Below are 26,895 nucleotides of genomic sequence, written 5' to 3'. Positions count from 1 at the left end.
AACGATGCACCACAAGAAAAATCGGTGCACATGTGCCATGATTCGAATCGGTTATTCATTTATAAATCAATATTCACTTTAAACATTAGAGGGCACTGGCACTATTCACCTCGCCTGGTTGACGTCACTTCAGTGTTGCCAGGCTCGGAATTTTTTAGCCAAATGTATTTATGTGAGGAAACTTTCTTTATTTGCATTATTCATTTATTTATATAATGTTGGATTTCAGGTTTGTTTTACACAATAAGCATTATTTGGCATAGTTTGTACCTACCTTAGAAATAAAAGGACTTTCATTATTTAGATAAATAAAAGATACAGCACAAATACAGTATTTTTTTTTTTTTTAAGAAATAATAAAAGGAAACTTTTATAATAATTTGTCTTCAATTTCATTTTGTTTAAAAAAATCGGGAACAAATCGTATCGTGAACCCAGTATCATGAATCGTATTACATCGTGGGTAGAGTGTATCGTTACATCCCTAGTCTTGAGGTGGTCTCATGCTAGACAGGATTGGCTTTGCTAACGGAGCCCACATGTCAGTACAGCGTCTGCAGCAGCACGTATCATGTATTCTGATACTGACTGATTAAAATTGCATTAAGGCCTCAAGAGCGCAACTGGGACGAAACCAGAGCCGACTGCATCGCCAAACCGCTAGAGCTTTACTTCATCGCTGTGGAGGCTACAGAGTGGCGATGTCACCTAGTCCACGTCGTCGCTGAAGCCCCAGTAATGTGTCAGGAGGAATGTGTATGAAGCTTTTAGTAACACTGAATACAAACACAAATCATTCCACCATTTTATTAACAAAACAAATATACACATACAGAACCAAAGTGTGGATCAGAGTCCCTTACTCAGGTGCAGTTAGCAATGTATCAGTGACTTGACATTTAGGAACTAGTTTTGCTTTGTCAATGCAGTTCATCTCTCAGGAGCAAAACAACATAGAAAACAACAATAAATCAAGTCTTTTATGTAGGAACGTGTTAAACATTGTGAATCGTGAGCTCTTATACATCAGATTTACCATGCAGCAATACAAACCAACAGTGTAGCATAGCGTAAATGCTCAATGCTGTAATGGTCAACAATGTACACCAAGGCTCATTTGTTTTGTCCCAAATCCGCTCATTAATTCCACTCTGAATGTCATTTTGCTAGTGTTACAAAGTGCTAGCATGTCTTTGGCATTACGGATCTATTATCTGTTTTATCTAAATTAGCATTATTTATGGATTGAGTGGAAATATGATTAAGTGCTTTTAGGTTCCCATCATTAGAAACAATACATATACTGTATTTAAAAACAATGAAACAAAAGACGGAGCAAAACGTTTGAATTTGGTGCGATTGGCAACGTAGCCGTGAGTGTGCATCTTATCACTGAATAGCTTTAAGTTTGAAAGCTAGTTTTGCCAATGTGTCTTTATAAAACAAGCTTTTAGTAATTCATTTAGGGTACTAAATCAAGGCATATGTTGGGATTTTAAACATTCAGGGTAGGGTTCTTTGCTTGCTGATCTATCTGAGCTGGTCGCTAGCAAACTAAGCTAATGTGCAATATATATAATATGTATAATATTTTAAGTGAGTGAGTACCTGTAATTCATTCTGATCCATTCTATATATTATGGAAAAACAGGAAATATATACCAAACAGGAAATATATATACCAAACTCTGATATATATGGAGTGAAACTCGATATATTTGGAATTTTATTTTATATATATTGAGTTTCATTTTTTATATATATATATATAATCATCAAGTTTCATTCCATATATATCAGTTTTTATTTTATATACGTATATCAGTTTTTATTTTATATATATATCGAGTTTCATTCCATATATATCAGTGTTTGCTATATATTTCCTGTTTGGCTTGCCTTACTATATATATATATATATATAAGCAGTATATAAATGCTGTATGCTGATAGCTGATCAGAATGAATTAAAGGTACTCACTCACTTAAAATATTTTACTTAGTCTAATGTCCTACTTTTTGGAGTATGTTGTTCTTTTGGGTAAATGTATTAATAATGGTGACGTTATTCTCTAGAAAAGGTCTTTAACATGGTTGGTAAGAAGGGGGATGAATTTGACAGACCAGTCAAGAAGAAAATCAATCGTTCATCTTACTTCAATAATGATTGTCCTTATTTTTGGGGTCTAGTGTCCCCCTTTTTGGTGTCTGATGTCTTTATTTTTGGGGTCTAATGTTCTCCTTTTTGGGGTCTGATGTTCTCCTTTTTGGGGACTAATGTTTTCCTTTTTGGGGTCTGATGCTCTTATTTTTTTTGATGTCTTATGTCCTCCTTTTTGGGGTCTAACAAACTTGACAGATCAGTCAAGAAGAAAATAAAGGAGCGTTTATAAATTAGCGTTTCCTTAATTTTAGATCTGCTTAGATCTGACATTTTACAGGTTAATGTCACAAAGCTGTCATGTTGTTGGTGACTAGTTAATAAAGGGGTTAATAAAGTTGCCACATTGGTTGTTTGTGAAGTTAATTTGCAATTTGTTTATTGTAAAACGAATTGCAAATTCTGTTCAAATGAATGAATTATCGCACGTAACCGCTAGCTAGCTGGCCAACCATAAACATTTGATTTTACAGTATTGAAAGCAGCTTTCCAACTGCCAGTAAAACACATTTTTTACTTAAATTTAAAATAATTATAGTCAGTTTGGACAATTTGGCCTTTAAAATGATTTTAGCCTGGAGACTTTGACATTTTAACTTTGTCACGTTCTTCATTTTGGATCTACAAACTAAAACGATGAAGGCAGTCACAGCATTGGTGCTAGGGTTCACACATCCGGTTAAGTTTGGACGGATTGTTGTTTCATCTGCCTGTCAGCAGTCCAGCTGAATGCCTGGACGGACACGTATTTGTCCACTTTGGAAGCGAAACAGACGCTTGACTTACAAACACATCAAAAGAAACTACTCGTATTTCATTGGTTTAAAGCCTCCACTTTCTGTGAGGACGTCCACCACTTTATTGTGGAACGTCCGGTCCTAAAATGCTGGTTAATTACTAAGTTTTAATAACCGTTCACGTTGTCGACACACCAAAAACACAAAACAACGTCCAGCTCTGAGTGGCTCAGCACCCGACTCGTTTGGAAGATTCAGGAAAGATGAATTTAATGTTTTTGTACTAAAGTATCACAAGTCGACTCTAAATGTGGTGAGTAGAACCTTCATTTGTGTGCTGATTTTATGCATCATCACAATAAGATTTTAATTCTGTTAAATATACTGTGGACACGATCCTGACAAGGTCAGCGGTAGCTCAGGAGTTTAGGAACTGGACTAGTAATCAAAAGGTTGCCAGTTCAAGCCCCACCACTATTAAGTTATCCCTTAATTCTAAATTTGTCCTCCTGTTTGGGGTCTGATGTCCTACTTTTTAAGGTTTAGTGTTCTACTTTTTGGGGTCTAATGTCCTACTTTTTGGGGTCTGTTGTTCTTTGGGGTCTGATGTCCTATATTTTGGGGTCTAATGTCCTTTTTGGGTCTAATGTTCTTTTTGGGGTCTGATGTCCCTATTTTTTGGGGTCTGATGTCCTTATTTTTTGGGGTCTGATGTTCTACTTTTTGAGGTTTGGTGTTCTACTTTTTGAGGTTTGGTGTTCTACTTTTTGGGGTCTGATGTCCTCCTGTTTGGGGTCTAATGTCCTCCTTTTTGAAGTCTTATGTCCTTTTTGGGGTCTAGTGTCCTACTTTTTGAGGTCTGTTATTCTGTTGTTCTTTGGGGTCTGATGTCCTATATTTTGGGGTCTAATGTCCTTTTTAGGGTCTTATGTCCTTTTTGGGGTCTGATGTTCTACTTTTTGAGGTTTGGTGTTCTACTTTTTGGGATCTGATGCTCTTATTTTTGGGGGGGTCTAATGTACTCCTTTTTTGGGGTCTGATGTCCTACTTTTTGGGGTCTGATGTTCTCCTTTTTGTAGTCTGATGTCCTTTTTGGGGTCTGATGTTCTCTTTTTTGTAGTCTGATGTCCTTTTTGGGGTCTGATGTTCTCCTTTTTGGGGTCTGATGCTCTCAAGTTTTTGTGGTCTTATGTCCTTTTTTTGGGGTCTGATGCTTTTATTTTTGTACGGTTTGATGTCCTACCTTTTTGGGGTCTGATGTTCTCCTTTTTAAGGTCTGATCTCCTTTTTGGAGTCTGATATCCTTTTTGGGGTCTGATGTCCTTATTTTTTGGGGTCTGATGTCCTACTTTATGGGGTCTGTTGTTTTCCTTTTTGGGGTCTGATGCTCTTATTTTTGGGGGTCTGTTCTCCTTATTGGGGTCTGATGTTCTCCTTTTTACGGGTTATGGAAGTGGCCACACTACTTGGTTATCAATGCAAGTTTGTATCAAAAGTTTATCAATTTTTGAGAAGCACAGTTGAGCTGGAAGTCTACGATACAAAGTCAGTGATGGTATTTTATTTAAATTAATGAGAGATATCTATAGTTGGTCAGATCTAACAATGATTTAGGGTAAAACATGCTACACCAGAGCTGACATCTTAAACTTGTGAGGTCGAATCTCAGCTCTGCTAACAGCGATCGAGCGCCTACACGAACAATGTTTGGCTTGTTAGAAGGGTGGCTGCAGATGCAGTTATGACCTCTGCTGGTTGATCGATGGTGCTGCACGAAGACAAGCGATAATGAGGATCAGTGAGTGACTCTCCATGCACAAGACTGAGCCTTGTATGAACACGTCTCTTGCAGGTGAACAGAAGCGGTTGGTTATTGCACACGTTTTCACACGGGGCATGTGTTAAGTCGTGACTCTCCTCGATTAGAGTAAAGGTAAACATCAGTAGAGAGGAAGATATCACTAAATTGGGCTCATGTGCACTGTCAGGAACTTAAATTGTGGTAATAAAGTTAAGCTCTGGCTTTGCATTTAGCCACGGCCAACCAATGAAACGTTTCAGTACCTGAACACCGTCACCGATGCAAAGTGCAACTGGTCTCAACACACAAAAACTACTGTAATACCAATAGCTCCCCTTTGTAGAGGATCTTGGGTAAATATAGCGGTTCGGAGGTTTGCACACTGTTCACGTGAACACTTTCACAAGCTGAGATTCAGACCACTGCAGACTTATCAAAACAAACGCTACTGCGCTAGCGTGGCTAAAAGCTAGTGTACTTCCGGCCTCGTACGTCAACAATTAACACCAGCGAAGCGTTAACAGGAAACATGCTCGCATGCAGCTAAAGTGCCACCGTCAGCGACACCGGATACGACCGAAAATCCTTCTAGTGTTTTATTACTGTAACAAAAGAACACAGACCGAACCGTCGCCCTGTTCAACCTGACGGAGAGAAATCGTGACGGATAAAGAGCGAAAGTCTTCACTACACCGACAGATCGACGGATCACCTGGTCTAACATCACGTTCTCCACTTGCTAACAAGTCTCGACTAGCAATCGTATTCAAACAGTAACGCTAACTGTTTTAATAGCCACGTTAGCAAGATGACACGGCGTTCCCTTCAGTCCCGCAGCCTGTAGCGGCTAAAGAACCCTTCGGCCGCCGCAGCCTCTTTAAACGTGACCGTCAGCGAGTTTAGCGTCACTTTGGTCACGATGACTTTGCTCTCGGAGGCGTGTGATTGGTCCGTTTGGACCTGCAGTGTTGAAGTACACTTTATCGTGACCTCGTCTGTCGTTTCGTCCGTGCTGGTATCCGTCGGGCACGTGTCTGTATCCAGGTCCTGCGTGGAACCGTCGGTCGAGTGTCTGGACGTTATAACCGAGGCACGATTCTGGACCCTGTCGGTCAGACCGGTTTCTGAGCTGCTCTTCTGTGATTGGTCGGTCGCAGGCTTGTCTTGGACGACTCCGCCCTGTGACTGGTCAGTGTTCAGCTCCTGTTTAGCAGTATACATTTCTCTCAGCGGACACGGAGCTGAAGCCACGTCTGTGCTTGGATCAGTAACCGTTTCTGCCCTCTGATCGCCGGATGAAGGACGGATTTCGTCTTCGCCGGCTTTGAGAGCTACCAGTAATGAGATGAAACCGCAGTCGTCTTTCATTTCTCGGGCTATAAAGACGCCAAAAACAAAGACGTGTTAAAAGCAAAGCAAAAAAACAAGCAGCTTCATATTTACTGCATATTTTTAAAAACAGATTAAGTAGAGGAAACAATGGACGTGTTCCATTAGTCTGTAAAAGTCACTGCATCAAAGCATGAAACCATGTGAAATGACAAATGTTATTTTTATTATTTTTGTATTTTATTATTTCATGTTTTTATTATTTGTTCTTTAATTTGTATTTTTAAGTATTGTAGTCTATATACACCAATCAGCCATAACATTAAAACCACCTCCTTGTTTCTACACTCACTGTCCATTTTATCAGCTCCACTTACCATATAGAAGCACTTTGTAGTTCTACAATTACTGACTGTAGTCCATCTGTTTCTCTACATACCTTTTTAGCCTGCTTTTACCCTGTTCGTCAATGGTCAGGACCACCACAGAGCAGGTTTTATTTAGGTGGTGGATCATTCTCAGCACTGCAGTGACACCGACATACATAATACGGTAAAAAGATTCAGGGGTTCCAGAGAGATCTCTGCCCTCGGAGTGCATTGCATGATAAGCCCTCTCATTACCGTAACAAATGTAGCTACATGAGCTCTGGATTATTTCTAAATCTTAAAATAACAGGTAGGACAGTGCAGTGAGGGTTCGGTTATTCAGCACCTGTAGGATGAAGTGATCATTGATCATATTTCTGTCTATTGGAATTGCATTGCTTCACACAGATCTTCCCAAATGCCTGTTGGTGGTGCACATTGTGTGAAAGCAAACTGTGTTTCCCTAATACTGAACCAGTAAGAGCTGGTGTTTAATTCTCATGTACCCTGTACATGTACCCTGTGCTCTGTGCTGATAAACATGATGTAAGTGACTGTGGAGATGAAGCAGCTAAAACATGCTGTTTTTAATGTTACCTAATGAGAGAAGAACCAATCGCTGAGCGCCACATCATCTCACACTGAGTATCTATGAGTAATACAGCACTTACTCACTAACTCACCCGCCTGGTAAACTCACTGCAATTCTCTAGAGATGCTCACATCACCATCATCAGCATCAATACTCAGTGGTCTTTATTTCCAGATTTTTCTACTGGACTTAAATAAAGTCCGTCTGTCCATCCATCCATCCATCCATTCATTCATTCATTTTAATAAGAGTTTTCTGTTTGTTTTTCTTTTGTTTTTTTCTATTAATCCATGTTTGTATTATTTAATGTTCTTTAATTTGTATTTTCTTATCTCTCTTTATCTTTTATTTATGTGTTTATTATATTTGTGTTAATTTTTGTGTTTCAATTATTTTTCCCATGTTTTGTAGTATATATATATATATATATATATATATATATATATAATTCTACGTAATTCAACATTTATTTAATACCTTATTTTTAACATCTGTATTTCTGTTTTGTTTTAGTGTTTTTATTGTGTTTTGCTTATTCTAATTTTGTTTTTATATAATTTTTTTATTTTGCGTTGTTTTATCTTTCTGTTTTTTATTATACTTTTTATTTGTATTCAGTGATTTTTGTTTATTTATTTTTATTTTGTGTTGTTCAATTGTTATTTATGTTGAGTTGTTTTTTCTTTTACTTATTCTGTTGTTTTAATGTTATTTATTGTGTTGTTTTCTTCTTTTATTTATTTTATGTTTTCTTCTTTTATTTATTTTGTTTTTTATTATTATTTTATTTATTTTGTGTTTTATTCTTTTATTTATTTTGTTTTTTATTATTATTTTATTTATTTTGTGTTTTATTCTTTTATTTATTCTGTTTTATTATTTTTATTAATTCTGTTGTTTTATTGTTATTTATTTTGTGTTGTTTTATTATTTTATTTATTTTGTGTTTTATTATTTTATTTATTTTGTGTTGTTTTATTATTTATTCTGTGTTCTATTAATTTATTTATTCTGTTTTATTGTTATTAATTTCGTGTTGTTTATTATATTTATTTCATGTTTTTTGAATAATATATTTATTCTTTGTTTTATTCTTTTTTTATTTAGTGTTGTTTTATTGTTATTTGTTTTGTTTTATTTTATTATTTTATTTATTGTGTTTTTATTAATGTATTTATTCTTTGTTGTATTTTATTTATTTTGTAGTTTTATTGTTATTTATTTTTTGCTTTTTTATTATTTTATTTATTTTGTGCTTTTTATTAATGTATTAATTCTTTGTTCTATTTTATTTATTTTGTTTTTTATTAATGTATTTATTCTTTGTTGTATTTTATTTATTTTGTGTTTTTTATTAATGTATTTATTCTTTGTTGTATTTTATTTATTGTGTGTTTTTTATTAATGTATAAATTCTTTGTTCTATTTTATTTTTTGTGTGTTTTTTATTAATGTATTAATTCTTTGTTGTATTTTATTTATTGTGGGTTTTTATTAATGTATTAATTCTTTGTTGTATTTTATTTTTTGTGGTTTTTTTATTAATGTATTAATTCTTTGTTGTATTTTATTTATTGTGGGTTTTTTATTAATGTATTTATTCTTTGTTGTATTTTATTTATTGTGGGTTTTTTATTAATGTATTAATTCTTTGTTCTATTTTATTTTTTGTGGGTTTTTTATTAATGTATTAATTCTTTGTTGTATTTTATTTATTGTGGGTTTTTATTAATGTATTAATTCTTTGTTGTATTTTATTTTTTGTGGGTTTTTTATTAATGTATTAATTATTTGTTGTATTGTATTTATTGTGGGTTTTTTATTAATGTATTTATTCTTTGTTGTATTTTATTTATTGTGGGTTTTTTATTAATGTATTAATTCTTTGTTGTATTGTATTTATTGTGGGTTTTTTATTAATGTATTTATTCTTTGTTGTATTTTATTTATTGTGGGTTTTTTATTAATGTATTAATTCTTTGTTCTATTGTATTTATTGTGGGTTTTTTATTAATGTATTTATTCTTTGTTGTATTTTATTTATTGTGGGTTTTTTATTAATGTATTAATTCTTTGTTCTATTTTATTTTTTGTGGGTTTTTTATTAATGTATTAATTCTTTGTTGTATTGTATTTATTGTGGGTTTTTATTAATGTATTTATTCTTTGTTGTATTTTATTTTTTGTGGTTTTTTTATTAATGTATTAATTCTTTGTTGTATTTTATTTATTGTGGGTTTTTTATTAATGTATTAATTCTTTGTTCTATTTTATTTTTTGTGGGTTTTTTATTAATGTATTAATTCTTTGTTCTATTTTATTTTTTGTGGGTTTTTTATTAATGTATTAATTCTTTGTTGTATTGTATTTATTGTGGGTTTTTATTAATGTATTTATTCTTTGTTGTATTTTATTTTTTGTGGTTTTTTATTAATGTATTAATTCTTTGTTCTATTTTATTTTTTGTGGGTTTTTTATTAATGTATTAATTCTTTGTTGTATTGTATTTATTGTGGGTTTTTATTAATGTATTTATTCTTTGTTGTATTTTATTTTTTGTGGTTTTTTTATTAATGTATTAATTCTTTGTTGTATTGTATTTATTGTGGGTTTTTTATTAATGTATTTATTCTTTGTTGTATTTTATTTATTGTGGGTTTTTTATTAATGTATTAATTCTTTGTTCTATTTTATTTTTTGTGGGTTTTTTATTAATGTATTAATTCTTTGTTGTATTTTATTTATTGTGGGTTTTTTATTAATGTATTTATTCTTTGTTGTATTTTATTTATTGTGGGTTTTTTATTCTTTTTTTTTGTGTTTGTTTTTTTAAGATTTAGTTTTTTGGACGTTCTTCATTCTTGGCGTCTCCGTGGTACGCACGCGGTGAGTTAGCGTTACTGCGTTCAGCTCGGTAACAAATCGCTGACTGAGTCGTGACTGCTTAGCGTGGCCCCACTGACCCGGCGCATCTACATGCTTGGTATCTTAGCAACAGTCGTCATGCCGATAGTGTGTTCCATGTACCGTGTGGAATGTCATGATGCTCGTCTGTTGTTTTCTGCTGCTCTTTCTTCTCCGTCTTCCTCCGCTTCTTCTCCTCCTCCACGTCCTCCCGCTCGGGACCGGGTCTCTTCTGGGTCAGGGCTCGCTGCTGCGGGGGCTCTGTGTTCTCCGACGGTTTGGGTAAAAACTGATGCTGCTTGATTTTGCGTCTCTCCAGGCGTTGGTGGTGGACTCCGGCTTCACCGGTCCTGCAGCGACGCCCGTTTTGGTCTAGTCCCACCCCCATGGAGCGGGTGAGGGACAGGCGGATTCGGGAGGAAGTTTTCTCCATGACTTTGTTCGCACTCCGAAGCTCCATTGGACAGATGTTCTGGATTAACACAGTAAAACACAAATCACAGTATGTTTAAATTCACGTGAAACGATGTGGTGAGGCAGCAGAGCATCATTTACATTACATTTACATTTTCAGCATTTAGCAGACGTCTATATCCAAAGTGACTTACAGTACAGTGACAGTACTCAGTCTAAGCAGCTGAGGGTTAAGGACCTTGCTCAAGGACCCAGCAGCAGCAACCTGCAGTGGTGGGGCTTTAACCATTGACCTTTTGATTACTAGTCCAGTACCTTAACCACTAGGCTACAACGTCCCATCACACTGTGAGTTCGAGCTTTACACTAAACACATCTTCCATCCTTTTTTAAATGCTCTCAGAACAGTCCTGAAGGGTGTGGGATGGGATGTTGGGATGGGAGTTTTTTCAACTGTCCAGGAGGTGAAGATCTACTTCATTTACTTTACATTCAAAAGTGACTTACAGTACTGTGACAGTATACAGTCTGAGCAGTTGAGGGTTAAGGGCCTTGCTCAAGGACCCAACAGCAGCAACCTGGCAGTGGTGGGGCTTTAACCATTGACCTTTTGATTACTAGTCCAGTACCCTAACCACTAGGCTACCACTGTCCTACTATAAAACCGCTTTGGATAAAGTTTATGTAATACAGTAAAGGTAAAGGTTAGGGCTAACCTGTACCCAATAAAAGTAACATTATGCTTAAGTACTCAAACCACAGAAAACAATTTATTTATTTAGTTATAGAAATCAAGAACCCCCTAATCACAAGCGTATGCAAACATTTAACCTCAACTGTATGTCTGTTATGTCTGAGGGCATAAAGCCTCCACTCTCACTCTACCTGTCTACCATACATTTGAAGTAGTAGCCATACAGTTGTATGCAGTGATGGCATAGTTACCTTGAAAAAGTAATCTGATTTCTGATACTGATTACTCCTTTAAAAAGTTACTTTATTGATTACTTGATTTTAAAAGTAACTAAGTTAGATTACAAGTTACTTTATTAGTTACATTCAGCAGCTGCCGACAACACCCCCCGCCGCCTCAACATAAAAATGACAACCAGTTTTGCCAATACTCACTTTATTGGAAGTGCATTTTTAACAGTAACAATGTATCTCCTGACATTTAAAGTTGAACTGAAAAACTATTTCCTGAAAAAAATACGTTTTTATAAAAATAAAATAAATTGAATTAACAACATAAATAATTGTTTGTAAGTATGTACTTTTTTACCGGCCGAGTAGTGCATACTTCCTCCAATCTAGTACGTACTCTGTAAGTATGCGATTTCGGACGCAGCTCGTGACTTAATTGTCGCATAGGCCAGACGTCACTCCCCGAGACGCAGGAAGAAAGCAAAAATATATCTTTTTACTAAGGAAAATGACAAAAATAGTAACGCACAGTAACTTGGATAAGTAACTTTAATCTGATTACTGGATTGGAAATAGTAACTCGTTAGATTACTCGTTACTGAAAAATGTGGTGATTTTAACATACATATGGATAACGTAAATCACACCACTACTAAGGATTTTATATCTTGCTTGGACAGTTTTGGATTACAACAACATATCAACTTCCCAACACACTCTAAAGGACATACTTTGGATTTAGTCTGCTGTTCTGGTGTAACTCCTCACAACTGTACTGCCACTGATCTCCCTGTCTCTGATCACTTGTTAATTTCATTCAATATCAATATGACTTTATCTAAAAGTAGACCACCACGTGACATTACATATCGTAATATTAAAAATATTAATCTAACTTCTCTTTTATCAGGTATTGACAGTCTTCCTAACCTTAGTCTTTCAGCCACTACTGATGATTCGGTTTGTCACTATAACACTGGACTTCATTCTCTACTGGACTCACTTGCTCCATTAAAAACCCGGACTGTTTCTTTCACCCATTCAGCTCCTTGGTTTTCACCCCATCTACGTCAGCTTAAAACTACAGGACGCCAGCTGGAGCGTCTCTCTAGGAAAACTGGTCTCACAATACACAAGGATCTATATCATAACTATCTTCTTTTCTATAAAGATAATCTTCACGCAGCAAAATCCCAGTACTATTCCCAATTAATTAGAGCTGGTGATGGAAACACACGGGCCCTGTTTTCTCTGGTCACTACCACTCTTCGCCCACCAGACTCTCTACCTTCACACTTCTATTCTGTTGACCATTGCAAAAATAGATCTGATACACCAGCAATTGCTTCCTGCTACTTCTTGTACCTTATTTTCCCCAGTTTCGGTCCATCTTATTCATCCATTTACTACTTTTTAGCTTCCCACTATCTCTGATATATCTAATCTCATCCATAAATCTAAATCTTCCACTTCTCAGCTTGATCCTCTCCCAACACCCCTGGTCAAAGCAAGTTTACCCGCTATATTGCCTCTGATAACTGCCATTATTCACTCCTCCCTCACCTCTGGATCTGTCCCTTTGTCATTAAAGTCTGCTGCAGTCACCCCTATTTTAAAGAAACCCGGACTAGATCCTAACAACTTCGATAACCTTCGTCCCATCTCTAACCTGCCTTTTCTTTCAAAAATCCTTGAGAAGATAGTTGCTTCTCAGGTACATTCTCACCTCACCTCTCACCTTTATGAGCAGTTTCAATCTGGTTTTCATCCCTATCATAGTACAGAAACAGCTCTCCTCAAATTAACAAATGACCTCTTGACTGCAGACTCAGGTTTTTTATCCATACTCATTCTCCTTGATCTGAGTGCTGCATTTGATACCATCTCCCATTCTATTCTCCTCCATAGACTATCAGCCATTGGTTTTTCCAACATACCTCTGGAATTAAAGACATCCCAACCATCTCCCCTCACTTCTGGTGTTCCTCAAGGTTCGGTTCTCAGTCCTATTCTTTTCATCATCTACCTTCTTCCTTTAGGTCATATTTTTCATAAGTTTCATTGTTATGCAGACGACACCCAGCTCTACCTTTCTAGCAAACCCACTTCTACCCTCCCTCCCTCTTCCCTCTGCAATTGCTTACAGGAAGTCAAGTCTTGGTTTTCCTCTAATCTTCTTAAACTCAATAGTGATAAAACAGAGGTTCTTCTCATTGGTTCTAAATCTGTCCTTGCAAAAGTAGACAGTTTCTTTATTCGCATTGACAACACTCTTGTTTCCCCCTCCCTTCAGGTAAAGAGTCTGGGTGTCGTCCTTGATAGCACTCTGTCTTTCCAAACTCACATAAATAACATCACTCGGTCTGCATACTTTTATATTCGTCATATTAACCGTCTCCGTCCCTCCCTCACTCCTGACAATACTGCCATTCTGGTCCACTCCCTGGTCACATCCCGTTCGGACTATTGTAATTCTCTTCTGTTTGGTCTCCCCCTCAAGTCCCTCCATAAGCTACAACTAGTTCAGAATGCTGCTGCCCGTATCATCTCTAGAACCCCATCCATTCATCACATCACCCCCGTTCTTCAACAGCTCCACTGGCTCCCTGTTAAATTTTGCATTGACTATAAACTTATACTGCTCACATTTAAGGCTATCCATCACCTTGCTCCTCCATATCTCACCGAGCTCCTTCACATAAATAGACCCAGCCGGACCTTTAGATCTTCCTTATCCATTAGTCTTACTGTCCCTCCAGCCCGTTTGACTACCATGGGGTCTAGAGCTTTTAGCCGCTTGGCCCCCCGTCTCTGGAATTTCTTCCCACCAGATATTCGTAATATTGACTCTCTGTTTAGGACAGGTCACTGTTTAGGACTTTAGCCTGCTCCCTTGACTTTATATATTTTTTTTCTTTATATATTTCTTTCCTGTTTTTATTGCTGTTTTATGTTGTTTGTATATGTTTTTTGCTTTGATTTTATGCTTTTATGTACGGTGACCTTGAGAGTCCTGAAAGGCTCCTATAAATAAAATGTATTATTATTTATATATTTATTAGGATTTTAACATCATGTTTTACACTTTGGTTACATTGATGACAGAACAGGTAATTACTGGTTACACAAGATTCATCAGTTCAAGTTTTTAATATCAAACACAAGGAGCCGCCCCACCCAGGGATCAAACCCAGGACCTTCTTGCTGTTGGGCGACAGTGCTGCCCACTTAGCCACCGTGCCACCCAGAAAAGTGCTTTATAAATGTAACTTATTATTATTATTATTAGTCTTTATGAATAGAGTTTCTGAATATCGTCGCTGTCCAATGAAAAACACGTATCTCCACTTTTAGCGATTTTCACTTTTTTTACATGTGTTGATAGTGGGTATAAATCTCTGTCTGTCCAGAGCAGCGAATATCAAACTGACCAATGAAAAGATGAAAAATCACGCAATCTCTTTAACGAGTATCTCCATTGGCTGCTAGACCTGTCCATCAAAACCGCATATCTCCTCCTCCTTCCCCTCCGGTACTGTTTGAGAAATGTGTAATGTTTGATCTATACAGTTTATTCAGGTTGTTCAACTGTATGGTTGTAAACATGATTTATATTTGTACACGTAAGTCCATTTTACATATGAAACTGACGGACGGATATATTTTTATTTCTGTGCTGAATTGTATCTAAATGTCACCATCTGTGGTTTGTTTGTACCGTTACTGTCAGGGGAAAAAGTTTTTGGAGATACATGTTTTTCATCAGACAGCGACTATATACGTACACTATATTGCCAAAAGTATTCACTCGTCTGCCTTCACACACATATGAACTTAACCCATAGGGTTTAATATGATGACTGGTGCGCAGTCATGTTGGAACAGGAAGGGGCCATCCCCAAACTGTTCCCACAAAGAGAAATTGAAATTGAAATTGTCCAAAATCTCTTGGTATGCTGAAGCATTAAGAGTTCCTTTCACTGGAACTAAGGGGCCGAGCCCAACTCCTGAAAAACAACCCCACACCATAATCCCCCCTCCACCAAACTTTACACTCGGTACAGTGCAGTCAGACAAGTACCGTTCTCCTGGCAACCGCCAAACCCAGACTCATCCATCAGATTGTCAGATGGAGAAGTATGATTCGTCACTCCAGAGAACACGTCTCCACTGCTCTAGAGTCCAGTGGCGGCGTGCTTTACACCACTGAATCCGACGCTTTGCATTGTGCTTGGTGATGTAAGGCTTGGATGCAGCTGCTCGACCATGGAAACCCATTCCATGAAGCTCTACACACTGTTCCTGAGCTAATCTGAAGGGCACATGAAGTTTGGAGGTCTGTAGCGATTGACTGCAGAAAGTTGGCGACCTCTGCGCACTATGTGTCTCAACATCCGCTGACATTTTATGTGGCTACAACTTCGTGGCTGAGTTGCTGTCGTTCCAGATCGCTTACACTTTGTTATAATAGCACTAACAGTTGACTGTGGAATATTTAGTAGTGAGGAAATTTCAGAACTGGACTTGTTGCACAGGTGGCATCCTATCACGGTACCACGCTGGAATTCACTGAGCTCCTGAGAGCGACCCATTCTTTCACTAATGTTTGTAGAAGCAGTCTGCATGCCGAGGTGCTTGGTTTTATACACCTGTGGCCATGGACGTGATTGGAACACCTGAATTCAATGATTTGGATGGGTGAGTGAATACTTTTGGCAATATAGTGTATAAACTGCAACAAATTCCAGCTTTTTTATATTGAGTTGTATTTATCCATTTGTTCAGAAATGGTCGTTAAAGTTTTGTGGTAATTTGGGGGATATTTAGTAACTAATCTGGTAATGGGGTGTTTTTCTTATATTTGGACTCTTGTTTGTTACCAAATGTTGCTCTGTAGGTTGTTCCTGAACAATTGATCTATAGACTCTCACTGCAGCTGTAATGTTTCTACTTGTTTACTTATTTTAAAGTTTGTATTTCGTCCACCAGCAGTGTTTTAGTCCCTAATTACAAACGATGTTTTGTTTTTAACAGTGTTTTCGGCTGGAGGTCGCCTGGGACTTTTTTTAACGTAGAAGTGAGAGGTGTACACTAATAACACGAGGCAGCAGTGATTGGTTACAAGCAAAGGTAAGTTTCTGAGAAATGTTTCTTACTCGTAAGATGAGTCTTCGGGGCCTTAAGCCTTTCTTCCTGTGAGCCTGCGCCCTGTCCCGCTCCTCCCTGAGACACACAGAGTAAGATGATAAGGTACAGAATGACCGGACAGTACAAGAGAACTGACACAGAGAAACAGAAAGCTTCTCACTTCTCTTCGAAGGCGAGGACCAGCCGAGGGTCCAGTATGTTATCCTCTGGCTCCCATGTGCTGTACCTGCCATAAACAGACACAAGTACAAGATTTTAACAGCCATCATGTCCAAAAAACAAGCAGCATGAGGACTGGCTGTGGTTCAGTGGTGTAATGGTTAGCACTCTGAACTGAACCTGTTCAGCTTTTGGGACAGTGGTGGCTAAGTGGGTAAAGCTTTGGACTATCAATTGAAAGGTTGTGGGTTTGAAGGTTGATCAGCTCTGTTGAGCAGCCAGTGTTGGGCCCTTGAGCAAGACCTCTAACCCCCTCGGCTGACCCTGCGCTCCAAACATTGTACTGTACACGTGTATCTGTATATATGACAAATAAAGGTGTTCTATCATTCTTACTGAACACGTCGTGCTGAGCCAATGTCCTCTGGGAAACACTGGACACCAGATAGAATTGCACCATAGACCAGGTGCCAATCTACACAATTATGAAGTCATTTACTCATTGACTTACTCACGTACACTTAGGGGAAGTGTGGAAAAATCTATTTATATTATTCATTAATTATCAGAAACTGTTTTATCCTGAGCGGGCGGCACGGTGGCTTAGTAGATAGCACAGTCGCCTCACAGCAAGAAGGTCCTGGGTTCGATCCCCAGGCGGGGCGGTCCGGGTCCTTTCTGTTTGCATGTTCTCCCCGTGTCTGCGTGGTTTTCCTTCAGGAGCTCCGGTTTCCTCCCACAGTCCAAAGACATGCAGTCAGGTTCATTGGAGATGCTGAATTACCCTATAAGTAAATGGGTGTGGACTGGCATCCCGTCCAGGGTGTTACTGTATGCCTTGTGCCCTTTGAATAGCTGGGATAGGCTCCAGTACCCCCCCCCCCCCCCCCCCCCCCCCCCCAAAAAAAAAAAAAAGACAGATAGGCTTCATATTGAATGATAATTCGTATTGCTCTCATCCAGATACTGTTGGGTAATTTCCCTGCTTTAGCACAACATGCTGCTGAGGTGATACTGTGAATAGTCATAGCAGAAGATGGAAATCCCTAAACTGTACAGGACCACAGTGTGTGTAAACATGATGCTGTACTGAAAGTAAAAGTACTGTTCAGTAGCTGTGCATTATTATGCAATAGTATATATACTGATCAGCCATAACATTAAAACCACCCTCTTGTTTCTACACTCACTGTCCATTTTATCAGCTCCACTTACCATATAGAAGCACTTTGTAGTTCTACAATTACTGACTGTAGTCCATCTGTTTCTCTACATACTTTTTTAAACCTGCTTTCACCCTATTTTTCAATGGTCAGGACCCCCACAGAGCAGGTATTATTTAGGTGGTGGATCATTCTCAGCACTGCAGTGACACTGACATGGTGGTGTGTTAGTAATGTTATGGCTGAGTCTCTTGCTGTCTTTAAAAAATGATTAAAAACCCACCTTTTTACTAAGCACTTAAGCTGACTTGTACTTATTTACTAAAAAAATTTTTCCATTTCCAAAAAAAAAACAACACTTTGGTTCTAACAGGTTTCAGCAGATTTGTGTTCTTCGACTGTTGTTTACTTAAACTTGAGAAATGAAATGTTTACTATGGAAGCACTTCTGTAAGTCGCTCTGGATAAGAGCGTCTGCTAAATGCAGAAAATGTAAATGTAAATGTTAGTGTGTGCTGGTATGACGGTATCAGACACAGCAGCGCTGATGGAGTTTTTAAACACCTCACTGTCACTGCTGGACTGAGAATAGTCCACCAACCAAAAATACATCCAGCCAACAGCGCCCTGTGGGCTGCGTGCTATAACCACTGATGAAGGTCTAGAAGATGACCGACTCAAACAGCGGCAATAAATGAGCGATCGTCTCTGATTTTACATCTACAAGGTGGACCAACTAGGTAGGAGTGTCTAATAGAGTGGACAGTGAGTGGACACGGTACTTAAAAACTCCAGCAGCGCTGCTGTGTCTGATCCACTCATACCAGCACAACACACACTAACACACCACCACCATGTCAGTGTCACTGCAGTGCTGAGAATGATCCACCACCTAAATAATACCTGCTCTGTGGTGGTCCTGGGGGGTCCTGACCATTGAAGAACAGGGTGAAAGCAGGCTACAAAAGCATGCAGTGAAACAGATGGACTACAGTCAGTAATTGTAGAACTACAAAGTGCTTCTATATGGTAAGTGGAGCTGATAAAATGGACAGTGAGTAGAAACAAGGAGGTGGTTTTAATGTTATGGCTGATGGGTGTATGTATAGAAATTGTAGCTGCAGCAGCTGCTAATATTAAGTCTGGAGAAACGTGTTAGGTGTTTGTATTAAAGGTGTGCAAGACTAAACTTGTTGAACCAATCCACACCTTCTAAATATGGAGCTCAAAAAACAACAATGACTGAAAACTGCTGCTGCTGCTGTCATTTAACACTGCCACACATGGGAGGAAGGAGGTTCCTTCTGAGTTTGGTTTATCTCAAGGTTCCTCTAAAGGTTTCTTCCTATAATTTTAAGGGAGTTTCTCTTGCCACTGTCGCCCTCGGCTGCTCAACAGGGGTTTTTTGATGGGTCAGTCCTGGATTCTGTAAAGTTGCTTTGAGACAATGTCCATTGTAAAAAGTGCTATACAAATAAATTTGACTTGACTTGACTAGACATAGGATGCTGCTTAGGACACTGTCAGAAAATCGTGAATGTGCTGTGTAAACAATGTCCACCTTTCATAACCATCAATGTTAAGTCTTAATGGCTAAAGAAGTCTGGACAAAATCTGAGGAATGTCAAGTGTGTAGGACATGCTGTGAAGCACACTAGCAAATCAACATGTAATCATGACGTAAATGGTTCAATTTCTGTAGAATTGTGGGAATTTTCTGTGTACAGGGGGTAAATGTGATTCATACTGCTCTGTAACCCCGCTGATCTCTAATGAGACGATACAATCAGGTTAAACTGAAAAACTGTGATCATAAAAATACAAACACTAGGATTTGTAATGGAACTTAACACTGTGTTGCTCATTAAATAAAATGCAAGAAGTACCACAGTGTAATCTACACTACATGGCCAAAAGTATTTGGACACCTGACCATGAGCTTGTTGGCCTCCCCATTTCAAGAACAAATGGTATTAAAATAGACTGACCATGGGCCGCTCAGGTGGCGCAGCGGTAAAAACACACGCTGGAACCAGAGCTGGGATCTCGAATACATCGTATTGAGTCTCAGCTCTGCCTGCCGTCTAAGGCTGAGCGGCCACATGAGCAACGATTGGCCTGTTGTTCAGATATGGGCGGGACTAAGCCGGACGGGATCTCTCTCTCTCATGACTGGTGCAATTACGACCTCTGCTGGCTGATTGATGGAGCCTGCACAGAGATGAGAAAAGAGTGCTCTTAGGGTGTGTCTCTCTGTACACAACGCTGAGCTGCACTGCACTCGTCAAAGTGTAGGTGATAAGATGCACACGGCTGCTGCCCACGTGTCGGAGGGGGCGTGGGTTAGCTTCGTTCTCCTCAATCAGAGCGGGGATCGGCATTGGTGGAGAGGAAGCATGACGCAATTGGGTAATTGGACGCGCTAAAAAGGTAGAAAAATGGGAGAAAATGCATGACTGACCACTATATGATCTTTTCAGCAACACTAGCCACACTTCTGAAGTACATCTTTGGGAATATGTTGCAAATTTGTATGGCTGGGCACTATTGTTGGTCAAGAAAGGATCAGTTAATGTTCCAGTTCATTCCAGAGCTGTTCAGTGGGGCTGAGGTCAGGGTCTCTGTGCAGGACACTGGAGTTTCTTTTTTTTTTTTTGCTTTTTTTTTTACCCAATTGCGTTACACTTCCTCTCTACTGCTGCTGATCTCCACCCTGATTGAAGAGAGCGAGACTGACACACGCCCCCTCTGACTGTGTGGAGTAGCCGAGACGCGTTCATATGTGGATCAGCTTTGTGTGCGGAGAGCTGTGATGTATTTTGTAAGCATTGACCTTTCTGTTATACCGTAGTTGTGGTAATGCACTGAATGCTGGAATATGTTGTTCGCTTCCTCATCAGTGGTTGTAAAACTGTGGAAAGACAACGAGTAGACACGCACCTGTTGTGCTAACTGTACATTTCGGTCTCCTTTTGATTATTTATTGTATATCCAGTACTAATGGACGTACTGCCGATATAACAAGACTCACACCCTGATCAACGCATTATCCCTTGACTCTGTGCAGGTGCCATCAACCAGCCAGCAGAGGTCTTAATTGCATTAGTTATGAGGTCCCGGGTCCAGCTCGCTCCCTGTATGAACAACAGCCAATCGGTGTACATGTAGCCGCCCAGCCCAGCCGGATGGCAGAGCTGAGTTTCGAACCGATGAGTTTGAATGTCGGCTCTGGTGCGCTAGCATGTTTTAGAGTGTTTTATAGTTATATATAATTTCCTTTATACTGTATAATTAGAATATGATTGTCTGGTAATAGGATCAGATCCCATTATCACAGTAATGAATACAGGTTATAATCCAATAATTCCTCAAGGTTCACAGACTTGATTTCGATGATAAACAATGTCATATACTAATCTATTCACATCCATGTGTAGAGTTCATATTGAATAATAATTCGTATTGCTCTCAGCCAGGTACTGTTGGGTAATTTTTCTGGTTAGCACAACATGCTGCTGAGGTGATAATGTGAATAGTCATAGCAGAAGATGGAAATCCCTAAACTGTACAGGACCACAGTGTGTGTAAACATGATGCTGTACTGAAAGTAAAAGTACTGTTCAGTAGCTGTGCATTATTATGCAATAGTATATACACTGATCAGCCATAACATTAAAACCACCCCCTTGTTTCTACACTCACTGTCCATTTTATCAGCTCCACTTACCATATAGAAGCACTTTGTAGTTCTACAATTACTGACTGTAGTCCATCTGTTTCTCTGCATACTTTTAAACCTGCTTTCACCTGTTCTTCAATGGTCAGGACTCTCACAGGACCACTACAGAGCAGCTATTATTTAGGTGTTGGATCATTCTTAGCACTGCAGTGACACTGACATGGTGCTGGTGTGTTAGTGTGTGTTGTGCTGGTATGACGGTATCAGACACAGCAGCGCTGCTGGAGTTTTTAAACACCTCACTGTCACTGCTGGACTGAGAAAAGTCCACCAACCAAAAGTATATCCAGCCAACAGCGTCCTGTGACCACTGATGAAGGTCTAGAAGATGACCAACTCAAACAGCAGCAATAGATGAGAGATCGTCTCTGACTTTACATCTACAATACATCTTACCTCATATAGAAAACACCATAATAAAATAACTATGTCAGTTTTATACATGTAGAGTTTTTTTATGCCTAGTTCACACTACACAACCCTGATTTTCACTCAGCGACTGGTCGGCGCTAGATTTGCCGGCTCGGGAGCAACTCGACGCTTGCTCGGTGATTGACACTTGGCTCTCAATCGCTATGTGTGAACTACTCAACAACTCGATCCAAGCGGCTCGCATGTCAAATGTCTGGATCTGAGTTGGCCGACTGGCAATGAGTGCAATGTCGAACAGCCAATGAGAACGCAAGATACGGTGTGAGTTGAAACGCAGGGGAGGAGTGTAAAAGGTGGTACAGGGTCTTAATATAGTTTATATCAGAATACATCGGCACACACACAAGTTTTACAGTATTTCTGACCTGATAATTCTCTACAAAACACCAACGTTGCATTGCAAATAATATTTATTAACCTCCAACTCACTATAGAACAATCCAAGCAAAATCCACTAAGATTCTTTGATTTTACGCTGCACATTAGAGCACAAACTTTGATCACTCACTACTTGTTGACGTGCATTTTTGGACGTGGTGTCATTAAACCTCTCCTCACGCGTGTGTTTTCGTGACAGAACGTAGTTTGGGAGACCAGAGAAGCTCGCCTACGATTCCAGTTGGTGATAGATGGTGTAGTGTGAAACCCCCTATCGCCGACCAGTCGTGTAGTGTGAAAGCCACACCGACTTGAAAGACTCCCGATTACAAGAGATCCAGTCGTGTAGTGTGAACTGTACAGCGACCTGATGACTTGGAAAGTCGTGTAGTGTGAACTTGGCATTACCTGTCTGTGTCACTGTAAGCAAGTTTAGCTAACTAGGCACCTATAACTGTACAAACACAACCATAAAATATATTTACACAATCTATCCATCAGGTTGAGCATCCTAAACCTAGTTTGCTTGGGTAGTATTATGTTAACTTTTAGACAGTACACTGCAATAGTTGTGACCAAATTAAAATGTTAAATGTCTGACCTGGTGTGACCAGGCCTTTGGGGGCTACATTACTGTAAAAACAAGGCAGAAACTTCAGAAGAGACTTACTTAGTGGACCATCCTTGCCACTTGAGGAGATATTCCACATTTCCCTGGAAGAGAGAGAGAGAGAGATGAAAGGGAGTGGTGGTTATGTCAAAGAAGTTATACTGTAGATGTTCAATGTAGACAGACCTGACATTTACTGACCTGGTGTCAAATTACTGTCCCAAACTTTAAGAATGACTTTACATCTGAATCTTTAGTTACTTTACTTACTTATCTGTTTGACAGCATGTTTGTTTCTAAATGGAATCTAAAGCATTAAAAAAAAAGTGTTTTTATTTTCACATCCACTCACGGTGCCATCAGCCAATCAACAATCCAGCATGGTGAGTCATGTGTTTTTTTACTTAGATATTTGGGGGTTTTAGGACCCTAACCACCGTGCACTATGTCAAGAATGTTAGAAGGGAGTGTAAGAAGCAACCTCTGCATGTGTCATACAAATAGATAAATTAATATCACCCATGCCAGAAGTTCATAAGTAGCCAAACACTGCAAGAAAAACATACATTTGGCAACCCTGGAAACATAGACTTAGTGTCTAAAGGAAAGTGTGCACTACTCTGATCAATGAAGAAATCAATTCATTTTATTTCCATTATTACTAACCACTGTATCCAGGTCAGGTCAGGATGACAGTCAGTAATAGACAGGAATACCCCCTGGAGGAAGGTTTGTTTGTGAGGAAACCAGTATGGACACTTGTTTATGTTTGTTTATTAGGATTGTAACGTCATGTTTTACACTTTGGTTACATTCATGACAGGAACGGTACACAAGATTCATCAGTTCACAAGGTTATATCAAACACAGTCATGGACAATTTTGCGTCTCCAGTTAATCTCACTTGCACGTCTTTGGACTGTGGGAGAAAACCGGAGAACCCAGAGTAAACCCGGGGAGAACATGCAAACTCCAGACAGAAAGGACCGGGACCGCTCCACCTGGGGATCGAACCCAGGACCTGGGCTGTTGAAAAGATAATGCAGATGTCAGTCTATTTTCAAATGGGGTGTTTGACAAGCTCATGGTCAGGTGTCAAAGTACATTTACATTTCCAGCAGACGCTTTTAAGCAATCGAGAATTAAGGGCCTTGCTCAAGTGACCAACAGTGGCAACCTGGCAGTAGTGGGGTTTGAACCAGCAGCCTTTTAACTACTAGTGTAGTACCTTAACCACTACGCGGGCGGCACGGTGGCTAAGTGGGTAGCACTGTCGCCTCACAGCAAGAAGGTCCTGGGTTCGATCCCCCCTTCTGTGTGGAGTTTGCATGTTCTCCCCGTGTTCTTGTGGGTTTCCTCCGGGTGCTCCGGTTTCCTCCCACAGTCCAAAGACGTGCAAGTGAGGTAAATTGGAGATACTAAATTGTCCAGGACTGTGTTCGATATAACCTTGTGTTACCGTTCCTGTCATGAATGTAACCACAGTGTAAAACATGACGTCAAAATCCTAATAAACAAACAATAACCACTAGGCTACACCTGCTTGTGAGAGGTGGTTGTTATGACATAGATGAGACAGGTGTCCGAATACTTTTGGGCACTTAGTGTAATTGCACTCTGTTTTGTTCCTCAGCCCTGCTTACATCACAGCTCACCCAGCATGAAACCAGCACAGCCTGGTTCAAACCAGTAACAGAGCACAAGCAGGCAGCGTGAAACCAGTCTGATCTGGCAACCAGCTCCAGAATACTGTTTGCCATCTCTAATAACGCTGTATCACACCGAGTCGGCGATATTATCGCGTAAACACGGTGTTTCGGTGTAAAATAAAAGGCTGCCTGTGTCTTTAAGTGGAAAGTTCCAGCGTGTGCTCTGTGAAGAGCGTGTGTGTGTGTGTGTGTGTGTGTGTGTGTGTGTGTTTCAGTTTATGACGTAGGCGTCGTGATTGCTAGGCTACGGCTGCCTGTGACGTCACGCCACACGAGGGAGCGGTGGGCGGGGCCACGGCGGAGAGGCATGAAAACAACAGCTCGTTGCGCAACGCCGCTCTGACTGTGTTTAGTCACTGGGTGGGTTGCGTCCCAAATTAGCGCACTGTCACTTTAATCAGCCCCGTACGATTTGAGACAGAGCCTCTGTACAAACTGAATACCTATCATATATAGGGTTGCTTTGACTCACATGCAGACACGCTGTTTTGCACTGTTGTGGAGGGATGCGTGTGCAGAATGGACGCACGTTGCGTCTTTACGCTCCTGCACGTGTAAACTAACTGCGTAGCCAGCACGTGTAGTCGTGGGTGTGCGCCAACACGTATTGGACTAGTAAGGTATTGGACTAATACTAGTAAGGTATTGGACTAATACTATTAAGGTATTGAACTAGTAAGGTATTGGACTAATACTATTAAGGTATTGAACTAGTAAGGTATTGGACTAATACTAGTAAGGTATTGAACTAGTAAGGTATTGGACTAATACTAGTAAGGTATTGGACTAGTAAAGTATTGGACTAATACTATTAAGGTATTGGACTATTAAGGTATTGGACTAATACTAGTGAGGTATTGGACTAGTAAAGAATTGGACTAATACTAGTAAGGTATTGGACTAATACTAGTAAGGTATTGGACTAGTAAGATATTGGACCAATACTAGTAAAGTATTGGACTAGTATGGTAATGGACTAGTAAGATATTGGACTAGTAAAGTATTGAACTAGTAAGGTATTGGACTGGGCAGTTGTAGTCTGTTCAATAAAGTTAAGGTACTAATTGGACTAGTAATCAGAAGGTTGCCGATTCAAACCCCACCACTGCCAGGTTGCCACTGTTAATCCTCGATTGCTTAGATTGTATATGTAACAGTACTGTAAGTCGCTTTGGATAAATGCATCTGCTAAATGAGGAGATGTAAATGTAATCAGAAGAAGCAGACCTATTTTATACAGGGTTGTTTTGACTCATATACGTAAACACGCTGTTTTGCGTGTGCAGAATGGACGCACGTTGCGTCTTTACTCTCCTGCACGTGTAAACTAACTGCGTAGCCAGGCTGAGAGCACGCGTGGTCGTGGGTGTGCGCCAAAACGTACCCACGCACCTAACCCAACAACTACGGGGGTGTATCCTCATACACACGCTCTTATCACTAGTGTATTGGTGCATGGGAGGTGGAAACATCTTGGGTGTGCATTGCAATAACAAAACACACGCACATGGTCAAAACACGCGCACTACGGTGCACAGCCAGCCTCCTTTGGAGTGGGCAAGGTTCCTGAGAGGACACTATTCAGACGCAGGCGCATCTTTTGCGGTGTGAGATTATTTATTAATTAAGTCACTGGCACTGAATCGATCGGCGCATATTTTTGCGGTGTGCAGCCAGATCAGAAATGTGCAACTAATTGTTAATAAAGTCTATAAATAACAAGCGAATAAAAAAGTTGCACCGCAATTCATTCCCGCGATTACTCTGCAAGTGCGCAAACAAAACCAAAACTATGAAGTTGCACATTGGTGAGAGGGGGAAAAAAAATCCCCAACCAACCAAAGAGCATGAGAATGAGAGAACCTGAACCCACGCGTGATTCTCCAAAAAAAGCGCATTTCCAAATAAACAAGACGCACCTTCACTAGGCGCTATCAATACCCGAATTAAGACAAGTATGCACAATTGTGCTGATATAATGGAATAAATTGCACATGTACAGCTTATCTGCACATCTTTCATTCGAACTGTCTGATGTAAAGTTAAATAACTCCCATAAATAAACACCCAACAGATCCATCCCACGGAAGCGACTTTCCCAAACATACGCGCACAATACACACTCGCGCTCTCTAGTTCGAAGTTAGACAACATTTGCGCTAAATACAAACTAGATCATGGAGAGGACAAGTTCATACCTTCCTAATCCTCTTCTTGGTGATGGACTCCACGGCGAACACTTGGTCTCCGATGGATGACAGCTCCATGCTGCACTTCGCCCAGTTTTCGCTCTGCCTCTGCTTCATTTCTCCGGACACTTGCGCGCT

At 39.4% G+C, this 26,895-nt stretch overlaps 1 protein-coding gene across 2 annotated transcripts; it reads right to left on the bottom strand.

Annotated features, from left to right (window-relative positions):
• Positions 1–793: 793 nt before the first annotated feature.
• On the bottom strand, positions 794–26,895 carry cbx7a (chromobox homolog 7a). Of its 2 annotated transcripts, XM_063016952.1 has the most exons (6): positions 26,767–26,895; positions 22,920–22,963; positions 16,539–16,604; positions 16,387–16,453; positions 10,016–10,364; positions 794–6,075 (listed from the first exon to the last, which is right to left on the bottom strand). In XM_063016952.1, the coding sequence occupies exons 1-6, from the start codon at positions 26,872–26,874 to the stop codon at positions 5,525–5,527; spliced, it is 1,185 nt and encodes a 394-aa protein (XP_062873022.1). In that variant the 5' UTR covers positions 26,875–26,895; the 3' UTR covers positions 794–5,524. The 2 variants fall into 2 exon arrangements, with proteins under 2 accessions (XP_062873022.1, XP_062873031.1); XM_063016961.1 differs by lacking the exon at positions 16,539–16,604.

This window comes from Trichomycterus rosablanca, chromosome 2, assembly GCF_030014385.1.
Source record: "Trichomycterus rosablanca isolate fTriRos1 chromosome 2, fTriRos1.hap1, whole genome shotgun sequence".
NCBI lineage: Eukaryota > Metazoa > Chordata > Actinopteri > Siluriformes > Trichomycteridae > Trichomycterus > Trichomycterus rosablanca.
The sequence above is the reverse complement of the archived record's forward strand: the minus strand, read 5'-3'. Positions and strand labels throughout refer to the sequence as shown.